A 21,532-nucleotide genomic window follows, 5' to 3' on the forward strand; every position below is an offset into this window, starting at 1 on the left:
CCTGATCTGCCCAGCTCTGCCCACCCAAAAAATTCCAGTGTCGCGGTAGTTGTTTTCCATATACATATATATATACATACAGGTATATATATATAGAGAGAGAGAGAGAGACTATTAGTCCAGTTTGCACCTAGCGCTAAGCCGAATTATGGCTTGGCACAAAGAAGCAAACATTCTGCTGCTCTGCTGTGCTGAACAGAGCCATCGTTGGGCTTAGTGTCAACCCACCAGGGGCGTAAGAAGGGAGGTGTGGGGTGTGTGGGCCGCCCTGGGTATCATCCCTGAGGGGGTGACAAAATGGCACACCGCGGGGGACAGCACTTACCGCAGGGTCTGGCCTGCAGTGCGCCCGAGCCACACATCTCTTCTGAGAGTGATGCGTTGGCTCAGGGCCCCGTACTGCCCGAAACGGCAGCGTGGGGCTTGCGGACTCTGTGGGCAGCCCCCGTGGGTGGCTCGCCCTGCCCCCACCGCACCCCAGGTGTCGGAGCAGCTAGCTACGCCCCTGTGCCCCACCCCAGGCTTGTGGCTTAGTTCTCCCCAGATGAACCACAAGCTGCTAACCAAAGTTTCCCCGACTGTATCCATTTGCTAGTTACAGGTAGGTAGCCGTGTTGGTCTGAGTCGAAGCAAAATAAAAAAATAATAATAAAGATATCGTCAATGTATCGTAGGTACAGTATGCCAACATCTTCATGGCAGACTTAGAACATCGTTTCCTAGACTCCTACCCACTCAAACCTCTCTTGTACCTATGATACATTGACGATATCTTTATTATCTGGACACATGGACAACAGACCCTGGAAACCTTCCACCAGACATTCAATGACTTTCACCCCACCATCAACCTAACAATGAACCAATCTATGCAAGAAATACATTTTTTGGACACTACTATAAAAATACAGGATGGACGTATAGACACCACCTTATACAGAAAACCAACTGACCGACAAACATATCTACATGCTTCTAGCTACCATCCCAAACATACCAAACAATCCATCGTATACAGCCAGGCCCTACGTTACAACAGTATCTGTTCCAACTCTACAGACAGAGAATCTCACCTAAGAGATCTACAGCAAACCTTTTTAGAACTAAAATATCCACCTGATGAAGTTAAACAACAGATCAACAGAGCCAGACTGATACCTAGGGAGAACCTGCTGCAAGACAGACCCAAAAAAGAAAATAACAGAACACCACTAGTCATCACATACAGCTCCCAAGTTAAAACAGTACAACGCATCATCAGAGATCTACAGCCTCTTCTAGACAATGACAGCTCCCTTTCTCAAGCTCTGGGAGGAAGACCTTTCATTGCCTACAGACAGCCACCCAATCTTAAACAACTCCTCACCCACAATAATACAACCACCAGACTTAACATGAACACTGGTACCAGAGCCTGCAATAAACCCAGATGCCAACTTTGCTGCCACATACACCCGGACAACATCATTACTGGCCCCAACAACATCCAACATACCATCTCAGGACTATTTAATTGCTCATCTTCTAACATTGTGTATGCCATCAAATGCCAACGGTGCCCTTCAGCTCTCTATATTGGACAAACAGGCCAAACCCTACGCCAAAGGATAAATGGACATAAATCTGACATCAGGAACCATAAGACTGAAAAACCAGTAGGAGAACACTTCAATCTCCCAGGACATTCTATACAAGATCTCAAAGCAGCTGTTTTATTACAGAAAAATTTCAGGAACAGACTGGAAAGGGAAGTTGCTGAATTGGAAATCATTACCAAGCTTAAAACCATGGAAGCACCTGGGATGAATAGAGATATCGGATTCTTATCTCATTATGCATGATCAAGCTTTCTTTAGCACCTCAGCCCAGGACTAATTGCAGCCATCAGCAGCCATTAACACCCATCTACAGGTTTACCACTCCCATCAGCCCATCTCCCATTCCCACCCACCCCCACCACCCTCTGTATATATATAGGGTCTGACACTTCTGTTTCTAGTGTATCTGAAGAAGTGTGCATGCACACGAAAGCTCATACCAAAATATAAACTTAGTTGGTCTTTAAGGTGCTACTGAAGGAATTTTTTTATTTTGTATCCATTTGCTAAGTAAGCCAATGCAATGCCTTTGAAGAACAATTCAATAAATAAAAACTAATCCACCAAGGGGGGGAGTAGCACCCTCCAAATTCTCCCGCAGCTGCCCTTTTCAGGATTTGCATGCCAAGTCAAGCTTGTACGGAAGCAAGAGAATACTTACCGCAGTGTCCTCTGCGAGATAGTGCTCAGGGATGGGGATATGGTGGTTGGGGACTTTGTGCGGTACCCATTTCCTCTCTTCTGCAGCCCAGAGGACGCTGTTGAGATCAGGGAAGTTCTCAAAGATATCATACCCTTCCTCACTCCAGTGGCCCAGGGCCCAGTTCCCCAGCTCAGAGCCCTGCAAAGAGAAAGAGGATGTGGTCTCGCGGTTATTCACACTGGTGACAGAAACCATAGGTTTGCTTTTCAGGTAGCCTAAATCACGACTAGGCTTTCAAATGTTTGCTTGGTACCACTGTCCTCTGGTGAGTATTGGAGCTGCAGGGATGGGAGAGGCTTGTTTTGGCAGTGGCATAGTGATATTTGCCTCTTCCCCAGCTGCACTGGGTAGAATGGAAGTCTGGGGGTTGTTTGGTCATTTTGCTGCAGAAGTTTGATATTTAACTTTTTTTTCATTTTTCCAGCAACAACACTGAGTCCAAACTGACTCACAGTATTAACATTAGCATTAAAGAATTAGCTAACATTTTAGTCTATATACAGTATTCATATAAAAACACAATAGGATGTAAATGAGGAAAAAACAAACATATTGAGCAAACAATGAATACTGTTCAATACAAACTGCTGCAGAACAACAGTAACTAGATCATACCCACCACCATCTTTGGTTTGGCTAGCAAGTCCAGGCTAGTAAAACACTGCGAATCCCTTGTCAGAAGACTTAGATTACACACACACACACACACACACACACACACACACACACACACACACACAAACTGTTTTCTTCAATCTAACTCCCTTCCCCGCTCCAGCCCTTACTTCTCTTCCCTCTCTTTAGAGTTGGGATGGGGGGTAAATTAAATTAAATTAAATTAACATTCAATGGCAAATGTACCCAATTTGCACTTTCTGAAACAAGATGCAAACCTGTCAAAATTCACACTTCTCTGAATTTGGCAGCGCAGTTCTCCAGCCAGGTAATGTGTACAAAAATGCATGCACTAGTATAAAGTGTGCATATACAGTATATGTGAAATTGACACACAAAATGCATTATAATTTTTTTTAAGTCGCCTTGCAAAAATGTGTGTACAATAGGCAAACGTTCATTCAGAAAAGTGTGTATCAGAAGAAAATCACCCTAAAATGAAATTGAATTTTCACGACTTTTTTTTTTTAAGTCGCAAACTGAAGTGGAAATGTGGAATACAAAGCTTGAGCTGGAAAAATAAGAAATCGAGAGAAATCGAGAGAAACCATTCCTACTTCAGTCTCTCCATCCACACTGCAAAGCCTGATCCCATCCAGACTTACCATCTGGCTGGCAATCTCATAGCCATCGGGGTTGAGTGAGGGGACGAGGTGAATGCGGGTCTCCGTCACCAGGTTCCGCACACGAGGGTTCCCATCCTTGTATTCCTTGCACATAAACTGCATCAACATGAGCAGCAGCTCCCGACCCAGCACCTCATTGCCGTGGATTCCCGCTGTGTAGCGGAACTCTGGCTCTCCTGCAAGAAGCCAAGGAAGGAGGCAGGTTTGCCATGCTGCTCCATTAGAAAAGGCTCACCTAAGCAAGGTCCCTTCCATACTCTGAAGTTGTGGTTCTTAGCTCCAGAGAATCTAGATGATGTTGTTGTCAACCCGTTGCATTCCAACCCGTGTTGTCCTCCCATTCCCCACCCCCCGCACTTAGGGTGGCCCTTTGCGCAAACTCCAGTAGCAGCCTCAAACTCTCTGATATGGAAAGGCAAGAACTAGTGAGCTTCTTTGGGGCTGCTGAGTTGTACTCAGGAGAGACCCATTAAAATTAAGGAAGCCAAGTCAGTCATGTCCATTGACTTCCATGAGAAGGACCAGCTTTGGCTACAACCCAAATTATTCATTCATCAATTGATGGACAAAAACTCATACTGTTAATTACTTTAATTTTTTCCCCATCTGGTGATAGCCCTACTAATACCCTCCCCCTTTTCACACCACCCATATCAGAGGGTGCCAACTTTAAGAAAATATGGGGGGGGGGTAAGTCCCACTGCATATAATCGATCACAAGGCAATGCCCATCAATTGGGGGGGCTTGCCCTCTCAAATATTTTATGGGGAGGCTGAAGGGACCTCGGCCCCTAGGAGTTGGCTCCTATGACCAAAATGTTGCCAGTACTCAATAGAAACCTGGAAGCTGTGAGCATTTGGCCTCTGCTTCAGCCTCGCTCTCGAGGTACTGGAATATTCCATGTTTATAATTGCGTCAGTCAAAATGTTGAATGGCATCCAGAGAAGGCAGGCATTCATAAACCTTTTGGGAGTGCTGTTTCCCAGCTCAGAGTATTAAGATGGAGAGTCCAGACAATCTACGAAGCTGGCTTACAAAAAGTCCTGGCACAACGGATTTGTTCCAAAAGAGTTGTGGGATGGAATAGGAGGTTTGGGGCTTTTTTTGGTACCAGTATTTATAAAACACTAATGAGATGGCTATGGTAAGCATACTAATAATAATAATAATAATAATAATAATAATAATAATAATAATAATAAGCTGAACATCAGGCCCAGACATTGTTATGGAAATGTTGACAAAGGTGAAAGCCAAGCAAATAACCCAAAGCAGTTAAAATAACTCAGGCGTGCTAACCCGACTATATGGAGAGCAGACCTTGTTAAAACAATGTTCTCTTGTTTTCTGGAAGAGAGTCATGATTGAACTAGGTTAACATCATACTCTTACACGGTTCACTCCCAGGGCTTCGTGTGCCAGCAAGTTAACGCTGGGAAATGGAGCATGTCAGCTGATGCATCGACTCAGACTTAGAAAAACATGACTTTGCACTGGGCTTGCAGGGATGTTTGCTCATCTGAATACTTGCCCTCGCCTGCCTCAAAGCCTCAGGGCTGTAATGGGCTTTGAGGCAGATCCCAGGAGTCTTTGGGGGGGAGTCATGACTGCTTAAAGTGGTATCACAGTGCCTAAAATGCAGAGTGCAAATGGGGGTCAAAACTGAAATGTGTTGATGGGCACTTTTAGACCATCTAATGGCGTGCATCTCTCACCTAGCTCATGCTCTCCTGGATTGTCAGAGATCTCCATGGCGTAGATCTTAAGTCCTCGGGAACTCTTGCCAATGTTGTAGATACGGGTGATGGAGGGACATTCTTCATTCACCACCTTCATAAGCTGGAGGGAGAGAAAGCATTGCAATTTGCTGACCACTCAACCAACGGTCTTCAGAAGAATGAGGTGAGACTTATTATACATGATGGAGAGACTGGGAAGTTGGGAGTTCAGATTCATAAAAACAGCACCTTTATTTCCGAAATATGTTGTTGTTGTTTTTCATTTGCAAAGAGGACTTCTAAATACAGATGGCACCTCCAGACTGAACATTTTGTGGGAGGGAGTCGAGCACAGACTTGAAAGTTTAGGTTTGCGCAACTGGAGTTGATTAAAGAACTCTGGCACAACTCAGCACAACAAATCCGCTTCAAAAAGAGAGAGACTGACTTTTGTGGTTAGGCACGTTACAGGGAAAGACATTGAAAAGTGTGGGATGAATAAATGATTAATGGGAAGATGAATAGACACCGTGCAACAAACCAGGATGAATACTCATTGGCATATAACCTCCCAGCAAACAAATCAGAACAAATGCTCAGTAAAGGCAGAGCAGCAGTGAAATGGGTAGATAGAGCTCTCAGGAACTCTATTCTGCTTGAGCCGAGCCACTGGGAGCGGTTCTGGGATTGAGTCACTGCCACATTTTCTTCCTTTCTTGCTTATACAGTGGTACCTTGGTTCTCAAACACCTTGGTACTCAAACAACTTGGAACCCAAACACTGCAAAGCCAGAAGTAAGTGGTCCGGTTTGCGACATCTTTCGGAAGCCAAACGTGCTCCATTTTGAGTGCCACACTTCTGTTCTGAGTGTTACGCTGAGGTCTGTCTGTTATTGCTCTTTATTTTGCGTTTTAGTTTTTGCGGCTCTTTTTTGTTTTGTTTTTGTGACTGTGTGGAACCCAGTTCAGCTACTGATTGCTTGATTGCGTGACTGCAGTACATTTTTTATTGCTTTCAATTTATGGATCAATGGTCTCGTTTAGATAGTAAAATTGCTGTTTTAGGGGTTGTTTTTAAAAGTCTGGAACGGATTAATCCATTTTGCATTGCTTTCTATGGGAAACCGTGACTTCGTTTTGAAACAGACCTCCAGAACAGATCAAGTTTGAGAACCAAGGTACCACTGTACCTAACCAAAGCCTCTTGAAAGCAGCAAATGTCAAGGCTGAGGCTCTTCTCCTCACCTGTCTCATGTCCTTGTAGTTGTGATGGCGGAAGTCCAGGTTGTCTACTGATGTCATCACTTCGTTCTGCAGGCTGTAATAGCTGTGGATGCCTGCAAAAAAAGTAAGAGAGGGACTCAAAGGCAGAAATTGATCATTTTATTTATGCTATTATTTAATATATTTATATACGCTGCTTTTTAAATAGAGAAAGCAGCTTAATTAAAATCTGTATGTTTGGTAAGTACCAAAAAAAAGGCAGTTAAAATGTTATTTGTGGAAGTAGGGCTAGCACTGGAGGCAACCCTTCGTTCTTCCCTCCTCCTCCTCCACCTCCTCCTCCTGCCTTCCAGTAATATGGACTCTCTAGTGACTCATGGGTGGCAAACTAAGGCCCGGGGGACGGATGCGGCCCAATCGCCTTCTAAATCCGGCCCGCGGATGGTCCGAGAATCAGCGTGTTTTTACATGAGTAGAATGTGTGCTTTCATAAAATGTGTCTCTGGGTTATTTGTGGGGGCATAGAATTCGTTCATTTCCCCCATCAAAAAATATAGTCCAGCCCCCCACAAGGTCTGAGGGACAGTGGACCAACCCCCTGCTCTAGTCTAGCTCCTGGGTGTTTTGTCAATCCTGGCTACGTTGTTTCTGCTGCATGAAGCTGGCTCCACACAGCGGCGGAGCTTCATGCTCCACCACCGGGGGAGCGGAGAGCAGGCACGCTACCCCCAGTGACGTGGCGCGCATTCTGGGGGCAGCGCGCGCTGTGCGCAATGACGTGGCGCGCGTTTCCGGGCGGGGCGCACGTTTGGGGTGGCGGGGCGGGCAGCGGCGATGGCGCCCCTGGGATTGCGTTGCTCAGGGCGCACCGCCCCCACCGCCCCTATCTTCCTACGCCCCTGGCTCCACAGCCTAATCAATAGTGGCCACCACTTTGTCCCCCAAAACCTTTGCATGTACGTACAGTACTTGGGACATTTTCTTTTTAAAAATCTCCTGGACTTCCAACCTCCCCTTTGTGAGTCCTATTATTAATCATTTCCTCCCGCATCTTTTATGATGGTCCAAATCCTTTACCTCTTCCATTGTGTCCAGAATTCAGCCTTAAACTACAAGTGATATTCTAATCCTACTAACGATTTTAACTGTTTACAATGGTCTTTAAGATAAGGTATAAATTTTCCCCATTCCTTATTAAAATTTTGGTCATCCTGATTTCTGACTCTTCTGGTCATTTTAGTCATTTCGGCGTAGTCCATCAACTTCACCTGCCATTCTTCTCTGGTACTTGGGACAGTTTCCTCCTTGTAATGCTGTTTATCTAGTTTATGTAATGCTATCAGTTTGCATCACTGTGTTTACCATGAGAATGGATTCAACATTGCTTTTTCTTTGTTCCCTTCAGGCAAGGAAGTTTTTCAGAAGCTGCTGTGGTGGCAGCTGGAGGAGGGAGGGGGCCACCAGTGAGAGCTGCATGGGGGAAGCTCACTAAGCTGCTTCTCCTTTCCTCCACCCCAGCCCCCTTGGAACAAGATGATTTGCAACACAGGGCTTACATGCACAGGCCTGCACTTCAATGCTAAATGTCTGAGCGTTGGAGTTTTTTGCCCTGACGCAGGTGGCGCTGTGGATTAAACCACAGAGCCTAGGGCTTGCCGATCAGAAGGTCGGCGGTTGGAATCCCCGCAACGGGGTGCGCTCCCCTTGTTCGGTCCCTGCTCCTGCCAACCTAGCAGTTCAAAAGCACGTCAAAAGCGCAAGTAGATAAATCGGTACCGCTCTGGCAGGAAGGTAAACGGAAGGTAAACGGTGTTTCTGTGCGCTGCTCTGGTTCGCCAGAAGCGGCTTAGTCATGCTGGCCACATGACCCGGAAGCTGTACGTCGGCTCCCTCAGCCAGTAAAGCGAGATGAGCGCAGCAACCCCAGAGTCGTCTGCGACTGGACCTAATGTCCAGGGGTCCCTTTACCTTTATCTTTCCCCACACACAAAACCCAATCTTTAAAGCTAAATCAGAGCAAACATTGATTAAGGTTTCCCGCAGATTGGAGTTTGCTCCGATTGCTCTAGAGAGCGAGTTTTTGTGGGGAAAGCTCTGGACATGGAGCTTTAAATTGTGGGCTGTTCCGGGAAAGAGTGGAGGAAAGTGTGGAAAAGCCATCGGTGTGGCAGAGTTATGAGGGTGCAGGGATTTGATGTGAGAACTGATATCAAAGTTCACTGAGTGACCTTGGACAATTTGGACATTCTTCTACTGATAAAGAAATGGTCTTGTATTCCATGAAACAGGTTTTTGGGTTTGTGTGTCTGAGAGCAAGGACATAGAGCTGACAGGCAGCAGCTGCGCCAGGTCCCAAGTCTTTCCTATTATATTGGACCTTTAAAAAATGAAACAAAACTGGAATATTTCTGAGATTTAACCTGGCACCACTTAAATACAACACATGTACTCTCGCACTGAGCTATGGTTCCCTCGCTTTCTCCAGTGCTTGCTTACTTGAGAGAGGGCAGCCCAGGACTTCCAGTCTCATGCAAAGACTACCGTTCCAAGTCAGTGGGAAGATGCGAATGAAGCGGGCAACCTTTGGCTCTGGAAATTCAGTCATCACTGGCGTGTCCTTGTCAACATTTCCATAGAAAAGCTGCAAAAGAAAGAGAGACAGTTTTAAGTTATAAGAGACAAGAAACACCTGTGGCCAGTTCTGACCAAAAAGACCCAAATGTTACATTTCCCCTATTGCTGTGTGCTTGAGGTTCTCATTTTTCCCCACCCTCTAAGGTCCTCCTGACACAACTCCTTCAATACCAGGTAAGTCCGGTTAAATCCAGTCAAAGGTGACAATGGGGTTGCGGCGCTCATCTCAATCTCAGGCCGAGGGAGTCGGTGTTTGTCCACAGACAGCTTTGTATACCTATACTATGCTGTATACCTTCCTGCCACAGCAGCACCTATTTATCTATTTGCACTGGCGTGCTTTCAAACTGCTAGGTTGGCAAGAGCTGGGAGAGAACAATGGGAGCTCACTCCGTCTCGGGGATTCAAACCGCCAACCTTCTGATAGGCAAGCCTAAGAGGCTCAGTGGTTTAGACCACAGCGCCACCCGCGTCCTTGAATACTACCTATGCTTAATGCAGAGCAGCGAGAAAGTAGGCTGGTGGTAGATCCCTGAGTGATTTGATGCTGAGAAGCAAGGCCTATTATTTATTGTTGTTGTTGTTGTTATTGCATTTTTATTAGGTTTTTCCAATGTTGTTGTTTCCTGTAAATTATTATTATTTATTATTATAGTAGGTAAAGGTAAAGGGACCCCTGACCATTAGGTCCAGTCGTGACCGACTCTGGGGTTGCACGCTCATCTTGCATTATTGGCCGAGGGGGCCGGCGTATAGCTTCCAGGTCATGTGACCAGCATGACAAAGCCGCTTCTGGCAAACCAGAGCAGCACACGGAAACGCCGTTTACCTTCCCGCTATAGCGGTTCCTATTTATCTACTTGCACTTTGATGTGCTTTCAAACTGCTAGGTGGGCAGGAGCTGGGACCGAGCAACGGGAGCTCACCCCGTCGCAGGGATTCGAACCGCCGACCTTCTGATCAGCAAGCCCTAGGCTCTGTGGTTTAGCCCACAGCGCCACCTGGGTCCCATTATAGTAGAGGAATCCATAAACATATAAATACAAGCGTGGGTGTGTGGATTTAACTTTTACCCTACCTGCCCATATGTTCTCAGCCCCCATAATTCCAAAATTCTAAGCATCAAAGCGGATCCCTGCCACTCATTTCACACCAGCCAAACCCTGATCCATGAACAGCATGTATTTTATTCTGTGAACCGCCCTGAGATCTTATGATGAAGGACGGTGTAGAAATGTAATAAATAAATAAACCGAATCCTTGTGGGCCGCTCACAATACCCCAGAGGAAAGTCTCAAGCGACAAAACACTGATAAAGCACTGAGGGGACTTTTCCAACGGGCCACGTACCATTTCCTCGTATCCATTGCTGTATATGAGCCAGTTCATGCTGTCATTGCTGAAGCCCACATGGAAGGTGGTGACGAAGTCATCGCTGTTGAAGAAAAAAGACAAAAGAATGAAGGAAAGCGGTAGCTAAGCCGCCTTCCAGGTGTAGTATTCAAATTTCCGTTTTTTAAAAAAAGCACAATTCTTATCCTAATGAAGGAAGCACGTGGGTAAGAAAGTAAGAAGTCTGCTAAACTATGCAAAATGACTGCTTTATAATACGCAACTCTCAGCATCCAGTTTTTTAACCATAGATTATTATTTTTTTGAGGGGTGGGGATCCTAGTGAAGAATAAACAAAGTCTTCCCTTCTTCCATTTGTACCTATTGATTTGGACTGGGATCCTCACCCCTAAAATAAAATAAAATATTGTGGTTAAAAAGCTGGATGCTGATCCTTTGATTGCCCAAACCATAGGGATGGTTTCTCTCATTTGACATCTACAACATGCATCTAAAGCACATGGCTTCCCTCAAAGAATCCTGGAAAGTGTAGTTTGTGAAGGGTGCTGGAAACTGTGGCTCTGGGGGTAAACTACAGTTCCCAGGATTCTTAGGGAGAAGCCATGTGCTTTAGAGGTATAGTGTAGGCCAGTGTTTCTCAACCAGTGTGCCTCCAGATGTTTTGGGACTACAACTCCCATCATCCCTAGCTAGCAAGACCAGTGGTCAGGAATGATGGGAGTTGTAGTCCCAAAACATCTGGAGGCACACTGGTTGAGAAACACTGGTGTAGGCGTGCGACCTCTGTTTCTCATACTGCCTATCTTAAATTCAGTTCTCCATATTTCCACATCACTTGCTTGCGGTTCTTTTTAAGAAGTCCTCATGAGAATTCAGCAGCATTTTGGTAAGAATTTCTTCTAAAATACATAATTTTAATGGAATTTTGCTGAACATACCCACTTTTGCAAAGTATATTTTCCCCAACAAAGTGCATTTCTGCATGCAGTTTTCACCAATGCCTGCATTTTTATGCACACTTGGCTGGAGAACCGCACTTCAACATTTGGAGAAGTGCGGCTTTTGAAGGCTAGCAGCATTTCAGTTCACAGGCCATTTAGGAATGTGCAAATTCGGCCGGTTTGCCTTTAATCCGAATCGAAATTCTCCCCCTTCCCTACCCATACGTACTGGATGAGAGAATCACGGCCCTGGGTTATGACTCCTGTGAACTTGGTGGTTCTCCTGGTGTCCACCTGAATCCACTGCACACGGCTGTCATCTTCTGCACACCAAGCGCCATCAAAAAAATCATCCTCATTCGATCCTGCCTGTAAAGGAAGGGGAGGCAGAAAGGAGAAGAGAAGGAGGAAGCAATATTGCTAATGACCTTATTCCCATTTTGTGGGCCACTTTGCTGGGTTGGTAGCAGAAAGGCGGCATGCAAATAAATACATCTATCTATCTATCTATCTATCTATCTATCTATCTATCTATCTATCTTATACTGTAAAGATCCGGATGTGGGGTCAGGCTTGGGGCCCTCCAGCTTCTCTGTTTAGCTCTTGAAACTCTCCCCAGGTCAAACCCCTCACTTGCCCTGTGTTCGCACAACAAGTGTTTTTACCTGGCTGGAAGGTCTCATTGAACTCTTGATAATAGGTAAAAGGTAAAGGACCCTGGACGGTTAAGTCCAGTCAAAGGCAACTATGGGGTTGCAGCGCTCATCTTGCTTTCAGGCCGAGGGAGCCGGCGTTTGTCCACAGACAGCTTTCTATGTCATGTGGCCAGCAAGACTAAACCACTTCTGGTGCAACTGAACATTGTGACGGAAGCCAGAGCACAAAGAAATGCTGTTTACCTTCTTCCTGCAGCGGTACCTACTTATCTACCTGCACTGGTATGCTTTCGAACTGCTAGGTTGGCAGGAGCTGGGACCATAGCTGTCAAGTTCTCCCTTTTTTTAAGGGAAATTCCCTCATGCTGAATAGGCTTCCTCACAAGAAAAGGGAAAACTTGACAGCTATGGCTAGGACAGAGCAATGGGAGCTCACCCCATTGCGGGGATTTGAACCGCCGACCTCCTGATCGGCAAGCCTCAGTGGAGTCTCAGTGGTTTGGACCACAGCGCCACCCGCATCTGATAATACCACTTGACTGGATGGAGGATAGAGGAGTGTGTTCAAATATGTGTAAAAGCCAGCCTACTGTATAGAGGTAACAATTTGCATTTGGTGCTCTGCCAAAATTGGCTGCTGGCCCCACCCAACCACTGACATGTGGCACTTAGAAGGTTAGCCAGAATGGAACGTGGTCCTCTGGTTGCCCACCCCTGTTGCACGGTGCCGAGTTGAGTTCATTGCACGGTGTCATTGTTGAGTTTATAATGATAAATAAAATAACAACAAAGCAATAATAGTGCTTGTGAACCATCATTTCACATTCAACCATTCAAGAACAGGATAGTGGCCACTCCTGGAACAATGCCATTACCTGCATGTTGAGGCGCCCACGGTGGGCTGCTAAGCCATGACGCAGCATGGAGGATGATAAAATCTGATCGTCCTCAATTCGATGGGATTCCATCCCAATGGGAGGGCATTCTGCAAGGAGGAACAGGCAGGGCAGTTCACTTATTATTGTTGTTGTTGTTGTTATTATTGACTGGGAGCAGCCGCCGAGACCACATAACACCGGTCTTGAAAGATCTACATTGGCTCCCAGTACGTTTCCGAGCACAATTCAAAGTGTTGGTGCTGACCTTTAAAGCCCTAAATGGCCTCGGTCCAGTATACCTGAAGGAGCGTCTCCACCTCCATCATTCTGCCCGGACACTGAGGTCCAGCACCGAGGGCCTTCTGGCGGTTCCCTCATTGCGAGAAGCCAAATTGCAGGGAACTAGGCAGAGGGCCTTCTCGGTGGTGGCGCCTGCCCTGTGGAACGCCCTCCCAACAGGTGTCAAAGAGGAAAACAACTACCAGACTTTTAGAAGACATCTGAAGGCAGCCCTGTTCAGGGAGGCTTTTAATGTTTAATAGATTACCGTGTTTTATTTTTCTGTTGGAAGCCGCCCAGAGTGGCTGGGGAAACCCAGCCAGATTGGCGGGGTATAAATAATAAATTATTATTATTATTGTTATTGTTATTAAATTTGTATTCCACCCTACATCCGTAGATCTCTGGGTGGTTCACAGCATAAAAATGCATGATAAAAGCACAAAATACATAACAACAAGGACAAATAAACACACACACACACACACACACACACACACACACACACACACACACCAATATCCCCCCTCCATGCACCCCCACAGATATAGATCTGTCACTTGACGACTGTAGCAAGAAGCAACAAAACGATCACCACATACTACTCTGGCTGCCAGTTTGTTTTTAGGCTTAATTTAAGGTGCCCGCAATAGTGCTTAAAGCCCTAAACCACTTATGCACCAATCCACTGAAAGACCACCCCCTTCCCCAGTGTCCCACTCAGATGTTAAGATCAGAAGAGGGGGCCTTCTTGGTAGGGCAACCATCCTCAGAGCCTCAGAGTGTTGGTGACCAAGGAGTGGGCATTCTCTGTGGTAGCCCAAAGTTGTGAAATTTCCTCCCCACAGCAGTGCATCACTCCAGAGCTTTCATCATAGGCTGAAGACACAAGCCTTTGACACTTGAGATATCTAAATTTTAGGACCAATTCTGGTTGTATTTGTGATCTCTTCTGAACTGTTTTTAATGCTGTATTGTATATTGCGGCAAGCCACCCTGAGATCCTCTGCTGTAAGACAGGTAATAAATCTAGCTATCATCACCATCACCACCACAGACAGCTTTCATGCCAGTTCATGGCATTTGCCATCCTCTCATGCGACCTTCAGGTGCTATCATGTTCCCCCACCCCAGTCTTCTCTTCTCCAGGCTAAATATACCCAAGTTGCTACCACAAATGCAAGTGAGAGTGGGCAGGTTATGTATTCAAGAGAGAGTCATCAAGTGACAAGATATTGAGCAATGAACATCTCATGCTCCAAAATTCCACAAAAGCAGTTCACTATGATTCAATATTACTATTTAAAGGACCGTTAGGTCCAGTCACTGACGACTCTGGGGTTGCGGGGCTCATCTCGCTCTATAGGCCGAGGGAGCAGGCGTTTGTCCACAGATAGCTTCCACGTCACGGCCAGCATGACTAAGCCGCTTCTGGCAAACCAGAGCAGTGCACGGAAATGCCGTTTATCTTACCGCCAGAGCGATACCTATTTATCTGCTTGCACTTTGACGTGCTTTTGAACTGCTAGGTTGGCAGGAGCTGGGACCGAACAACGGGAGCTCACCCCATCATGGGGATTTGAACCGCCGACCTTCTGATCAGCAAGCCCTAGGCTCTGTGGTTTAGACCACAGCGCCACCCGCGTCCCTCCCAATATTACTCTTACCTACACACTTATGGGCATTATCAGATCAAGGATAACTGCCTGAGCAAATAATCCTCAGCTGTTCAGCCTAACCAATGCATTTTAACCTTTTTAAAAATCCCACTCACTTATTTTTTCTTCTGGAGTCCACTCGTCCTCATCTGTCTCCCATTTTTTCCCTCCTGTTTTCTTTGGCTTCCCTGTACATGAAGAAGAAACAGGGGTCAAAGTTTAGGGAGGAAATGTCTGGGGATAAAAAAAAAAAACCATATGGGGGAATACGAAAAGAAATTGTTTGGCAATGGCCATCGCTGAGAAAATCTCTCAAAACTTATAAGGAACAGAAAAAAATAGATAAATTTTACACACCATGGTGGCTATTCAATGAAACTGTTCTCAAACGCTTACAGATTGCATTGTATTGCAATTTGAATACTGACTGAGGAATTCTATGGAATTCAAACCGTAGCGCAATAAAATACAATACGTAAGAAATAAAAGAAGCAAATGTAATGAAATTAAAAAATCATATGGCACATTCCAATTGTTACAACCTGCAGGGGGGGAATCATTAAGTGATCCACCATGATTCTCAGCAGCGGGAGATGAAGGCTAGCAACATCAACCCTACCATATGGAAATCCCTTGAAGTGCCTGAAGACAGTCGGGTTGTGCATCCCTAGCAGTGACTAGAGCAGGAATAACTAGTGGAAGGAGCACAGAGGAAAAGAAGCGCCACGGTGCATCTGCAGCAGCACAACCGGACGCCTTCATCTGCCCCAGCTGCAACGAAACATGTCTCTCCCATATCGGTTCTACAGCCACAGCAGGCACTGTAATTCTCCAACAGTTTGACTTCACCTCCAAAGGTGCACTTCTCCATTGTTTCCTGAGGCAGATGGATGCCAACAACAGCAATACGGAGGGAGGGGAGTTTGGGAACCACTGTATTAGATCACTCACGTCAACAAATAAGGGACTTTAAAAGACCCTTGATTAGAATGTGTTGTCCACTGAACCTTAGCCACCAATGTCAATGTGTTGGTAACTCACTGACAGGCCTGGGTGATATATCGATGAGGAGCGGGTTGTGATGTCAGTTTCACTCAGCGGTATATCGCTGGTGAAACCGCCACCGCTCCTGAGTCCCTCTGCTAGCAGCATCCTTTCCCTACCTCCCTGTATTGGTGCAGATCTCCACCTTTGAGATTACCCACCTTTCCGTTCTTTGCTTTTCTCCTCTGTCCATTTGTCTTCCTCTGCATCCCCGTCCTCCTCCTCTTCCTTGCTGCTGCCGACACCCTTTTTTGGCTTCTCTGAAGCACAGCAAAGAGAAGCAGAGTTATTGTCATCAGGACAAACCTCTTGGTGTTATTATGGACAGCGCAGTGCAAGCACGCTGGCGGGAACGAACTGTCAGGTGGGCTAAGTGGCAAATGTGTGTTCCTACAGAAGTGCAGAAATAGTGGCTCATGCACTATGGGGAGGCAGGAGCTCAGGTGGTGCAGTGTTTGATTACACAGGGCAATCTGGTAGGAAGAATCAGAGCTGCCCAGCATGAGATCTGCTATACCTTGGGGGAAAGCATGCAAATCAAGCAAACAATAAACCCTCTCCTGTTTAAATTGAAAGTGGGGAACCTTGAGCCCAGGGGCCAAATGTGCCCCTTCAGATTTCTCTAGCTGGCCTTCAGAAACCTGCCCCAGGAACCACCCCCACCCCCCAGTGTTTTTGCCCTGCTGGAATGTGTCCTTGAACTCTGATGGGAGGCTAGATGTGGGACAGAGCATGTAGAAGCCAGCCAACTGTGTAAAGATGAAATGTCTGTTTGTTGTGTCAGGGTGGTTGTGACTATTCTAGAGTAACGACCTTCCACATGCTTGTCTTTCGGAAGCTTTTATTAGTGCACATTATTTACAGTGTAACGAACTGCTGGTTTCATGTCTACTCGCTCGAGTCAGATTCCTGCACTGCCCCCCTCCGTGTTCTAGACCAACATAAAAGCCTTGGAACTGAGAAGCGCCTCCCTTTCCTCCTCCTCCTCAATTCCGGCGTCGGGGGGAAAGGTCTCCGGTCTGACTGATTCCTGTCCTCTCTTTCCCCCTTCCTCTCTCCCTGCCTATGGAGCGGGGGCTCTTGAATGTTGCCAGCGCCCTGGCACTCTCTTTCCGTTTCCTGACTCCCCCCCTCAGACCCTTCGCTCTCATGACTGCTGGGAGACGAGCTGCTTCGGATGAGGGGGGGGCTGTTCTCTGTAAGTCCTCCCCATTACAGTTGCTCTATCCATTTTTGCCTTTCTGCCACTGCCAAAGGCCCCTTGGAACGTTATATATGAAGGGAATGTGGCCCTTGGGCAACAAAAATAGTTTCACACCCAGTCTCAATACTCCCCTCCGTCTGCTGTCTCCTTACTTGGTTGGAGTTTCTCTTCATCCGTCTCCATCTCATCTTCCTCCTCTTTTTTGCTGGGGATTTTTTTGGGTTTCTGGGGTGGAAGACCATAATCCACTATGGGGAGGTGGAATAAGGATTAGTGAGGTGGGAGCACAGCTCCCAATGCAGGTTTCTCCCCAGAGGCACCAGCCTTCACAACCGTTTTAATACTTACCATCTCCATAATCCGGCAGCTCTAGCCCATCTTCGTAATGACTCTCGAAAGGGGGGGTGGGCGGCTCCTCAGGTTTCTCTACTGAGCAAAACAGATATGCCAGTAAAACTCTCGTGCCCTTATCATAGCCCAACTGCCCAAAGGTCCTAGGGATGAGGGCATGGAAGCTCATTGGCAATCCCCACATTTACTGCTGATGCCCCATAATTGCTGCCAATGGCTCCTAAAATGTAATGTTCAGATTCATACAAATGTATGGTCGATAAGTGGGCACAAGAGGCAGGGCCTTTTCTGTAGCAGCCCCTTTACCAGATTTCTTCAGATGTTGTTGGACTACAACTCCCATCACCCTGGCCGGGGATGAAGGGAGCTGTAATCTGACCTAGAGTATGGAAAGTCTTTTGGTGCCATCAGAGCCCAGGGCCAGCCCCGCCTTGCGACAGATCGGAAGGATCTGCACTGGCAGCGAGGCTGTAAAAATAAAAGACCACACTAGGTTTGTGAACCGTGTTCTAAAGCTTTGTAAGCTAAAGTTCACTAAAACAGGGGAAGCAGAGTTTAAGGTACAAAAGTTACAGATAGTTCCCTTTGGAGCAAAGTATGGTCAAATAAAACTCTATCCATTTCTCCGGACTTAAACAGACCCTCAATATTCCTGACTCCCAGAAGAATCTTACTCTCGAGCAGCAGCTCTGTATCCTTCATGAGCACACCTGATCTAGCCACCCCCGAAGCAAATGTCCCTATCGTACTGGTCTAAAATCAGATCTCAATATGCCGTTACCTGTAGTGGGCAAAGCCACAGCAGGTGCTCATTATGCTGCAAAATTTGGTCAGAAGGCTAGTTTCTCCAGGCAAAATAACCTTATGTTGCCTTATTAGGACTTACTGAAATAGTCTGAGTCTTCTTTCCCATGCTCAGTGATTTATGCTTTCACTCAAAAACTGAATTAAATCACACCAAAAGGCAAAATAAGGGAAAACAGGAATCCACAATGTACCACCAGCAGGTGCCATGGGCAAATCAGAATGTGCCACCTGCTTAGATCTGACTTCCTTGCAGTCTTGTTGGCTGTGTTCATGCATAAGACTAAGCCATAGTTTGCTCAACCAAATGTCATTGGTTTGAAGTTCCAGACTCATTCCAACAGACTAATCGGTTTCTTTTCTGCATATGTAACTACGGCACAGAGGAAAAGTAAGTGAGGGTATGCCCTAAGCCACCGGTTTGGCTTAGCATTACTTCTGAACTAACGAAGGCTAATGAGTTATCCCTGATGATCCCATAGAAGTTTGTCTCACTAAAGGCTGGGAAGAAATGAGTTTCTAAGCACCAAATCTGGCAGGCCAGAAATCTGACAGGAGGCAGACCTCCGGCACATACCAGAAAGAAAAAAGGGATTCCCCAGTCTGAAGCTTCAGATTGTTTCATCTGCTGCCTTTATTCCCTTGGAATGCTTTCCATTTCTTTCCCTCCTCACCCTGCCTCCTTCATTCCCTGCCCCCAACCTCCCAATCTCCCTCTATTTTCCAACATCCTGGCAAAACAGAAGCAAGCCAAAGGAAACGAACTGCATACTTGACGTCTCCTCCTCCTCCGTCTCCAACCTCGGTCTCTCAGGTTTCTTTTTCTTAGGTGGTTTGCTGGGTTTGTGCTGACGGCGGACGTATTCAACTGCAGGGGAGAAGGAAGAGGGTTTTGTCACTCGGGAAGAGTCTGGGGGTGTTTCCTCTCACCCCGATGGTCCTTTTGTCTTCGAAGAGGGCTTCTCAGCATAGTGAGCAGGGTAGGGTGGTCTCGATGCGCAGGGATGAGCAACCCATGGGCTGCCTATTTACCACGAGCCCAGCCATGGTCACGGATGATGGGAGTTGTAGTCCAGCATCATCTGGTTCCCCATCCCTGTCCTATAGGAAGATGAGACATCAAGCAGGAGTGGGGGAGGTGGAATTGCTCTATCTGGTGCAGTGGGAATGTAGTCCATGGACAACGTAATTGTGACTTCAGGGTTTTCCAATCTTTTAATAATGTGGACGCCCTCATACAGCTGATCCACTGCTCCGCTTGCAAAGGAATAATCAGGAGCTCACAGAGCGGTGCATACTCTGGTTATCTCCCGTTTGTACTACTGCAATGCGCTCTATGTGGGGCTACCTTTGAAGGTGCCCTGGAAACTACAACTGATCCAGAATGGAGCAGCTAGACTGGTGACTGGGAGCGGCTGCCGAGACCATATGACACTGGTCCTGAAAGAGCTACATTGGCTCCCAGTATGTTTCCGAGCATATTTCAAAGTGTTGGTGCTGACCTTTAAAGCCCTAAATGGCCTCGGCCCAGTATACCTGAAGGAGCGTCTCCACCCCCATCATTCTGCCCAGACACTGAGGTCCAGCTCCGAGGGCCTTCTGGTGGTTCCCTCCCTGCGAGAAGTGAGGTTACAGGAAACCAGGCAGAGGGCCTTCTCAGTAGTGGCGCCTGCCCTGTGGAACGCCCTCCCGTTAGATGTCAAGGAAATAAGCAACTATCTGACTTTTAGAAGACATCTGAAGGCAACCCGTATCGGTAAATTTTTAATATCTAATGTTTTACAATTTTTTATTTGATGTAAGCTGCCCAGAGTGGCTGGGGAAACCCAGCCAGGTGAGTGGGGTATAAATAATTAAATTATTATTATTATTATTATTATTATTATTATTATTATTATTATTATTAAGCTCTACCAGTTATACCTTTGTAGCCACATCTTTACCTGCCCCACACCTGATGTCACAGGTGTAGAGCAGGTTGGCATGGCTTGGGGGAAATGGCCCCTTGGGGGGGGGAATTGAACCTGTGCTAAGCATAATTAGATCTGATGGCCAGCGGTTTCCCACTACCCACCCCCACCCTGCCTGGCTGAAGGCATGCTTTGAATTTCATCTATGGTTTATGAAAATGAGGAATAGGGTTATTTCTGCATACCGGTTGCCTCATGCTCAATATGAAGTGGTGGGTGGTATGGAGAGTGGCCGGCCCTACCATGAGGCAGAATCAGGCACTCACTTCAGGAGGCAAGTGATAAAGTGTGGGGAGTAGCTCTGGGCACCGTAAGCCAGCCTACTCTACTCAGAAATGTGATGTAGAAAGTGTCGAAGTATGGCCAGCCTTGCTGGTTATTGCACATGGAAATGGGGGTAGGTGCCATTTTGTGCACAGCCAAGGGCGTACCCACCATGCGGCAAGTTAGGGCAGCTGCCCTACTCTAGAAGCAGGGCTGGTGGGCAGAGGCGGAGCACAGCCCGGCGGAGTGCGAGTTCGCCATTCCCGCCGCACCGTGCCGCACCCTCCCTCCAGCTCCCCGGCGCGCCCTCAGGCAAGGCCAAGCGCGGCGGGGAACCAGGGAGCGTGGCGCGGTGGGCGGGAACGCCGAACTCGCGCTCCGCTGGGCTGGGCTCCGCCTCCGCCCACCAGCCCTGCTGCTAGGGAGGGGCACAGCCCGGCGGAGCGCGAGTTCGCCGTTCCCGCCCGCCGCGCTCCGCCCTCCCTCCAGCTCCCCGTCGCGCCCTCTGGCAAGGCCAAGCGCGGCGGGGAACCAGAGAGCGCGGCGCGGCGGGCGGGAACGCTGAACTCGCGCTCCGCTGGGCTGGGCTCCGCCTCCGCCCACCAGCCCTGCTTCTAGGGAGGGGCACAGCCCGGCGGAGCGCGAGTTCGCTGTTCCCGCCCACTTTGTGGCCCCTCCCCTTCCGTGCCTTGGCCCCTCCCCTTGCCCCCCCCTAGTTTTGATCCTGGGTACGCCCATGTGCACAGCCACAGGTAGCAATGACTTTTGCGCTGGCCCTGCATACAAGCCAAACTAGAAGCAACCTTCATCTTGCAGCTCAAGCTTGGACACTGGAAGGGCACCCTGCAACAGGACTGGGGAGGCAGGGAGGAGACTTTAACCCTTTGCTCTCACTGCAATGCCAGTTAGAATCAGACTCTGCTGTTTGCAGGAGAATTGGTGCGTGCCTCT

At 47.3% G+C, this 21,532-nt stretch overlaps 1 protein-coding gene across 2 annotated transcripts in view; it reads right to left on the reverse strand.

The window, feature by feature from the left end:
- AEBP1 (AE binding protein 1) overlaps nucleotides 1–21,532 on the reverse strand; it is a 50,613-nt gene that overhangs the window by 12,160 nt on the left and 16,921 nt on the right. The window contains exons 6-18 of one of the 2 annotated variants that reach the window (XM_035139151.3): nucleotides 19,120–19,215; nucleotides 17,541–17,621; nucleotides 17,345–17,440; nucleotides 16,150–16,248; nucleotides 15,061–15,132; nucleotides 13,005–13,114; nucleotides 11,703–11,842; nucleotides 10,530–10,614; nucleotides 9,042–9,186; nucleotides 6,567–6,658; nucleotides 5,319–5,442; nucleotides 3,582–3,778; nucleotides 2,260–2,439 (exon numbers count right to left, since the gene is read on the reverse strand). In XM_035139151.3, the coding sequence (XP_034995042.3) occupies nucleotides 2,260–2,439; nucleotides 3,582–3,778; nucleotides 5,319–5,442; nucleotides 6,567–6,658; nucleotides 9,042–9,186; nucleotides 10,530–10,614; nucleotides 11,703–11,842; nucleotides 13,005–13,114; nucleotides 15,061–15,132; nucleotides 16,150–16,248; nucleotides 17,345–17,440; nucleotides 17,541–17,621; nucleotides 19,120–19,215 (1,517 nt within the window). The remainder of the gene's footprint in view (nucleotides 1–2,259; nucleotides 2,440–3,581; nucleotides 3,779–5,318; nucleotides 5,443–6,566; nucleotides 6,659–9,041; nucleotides 9,187–10,529; nucleotides 10,615–11,702; nucleotides 11,843–13,004; nucleotides 13,115–15,060; nucleotides 15,133–16,149; nucleotides 16,249–17,344; nucleotides 17,441–17,540; nucleotides 17,622–19,119; nucleotides 19,216–21,532) is intronic. The other variant, XM_035139152.3, reaches the window with a different exon arrangement.

This window comes from Zootoca vivipara, chromosome 14, assembly GCF_965207765.1.
Source record: "Zootoca vivipara chromosome 14, rZooViv2.hap1.1, whole genome shotgun sequence".
Classification (NCBI taxonomy): domain Eukaryota; kingdom Metazoa; phylum Chordata; class Lepidosauria; order Squamata; family Lacertidae; genus Zootoca; species Zootoca vivipara.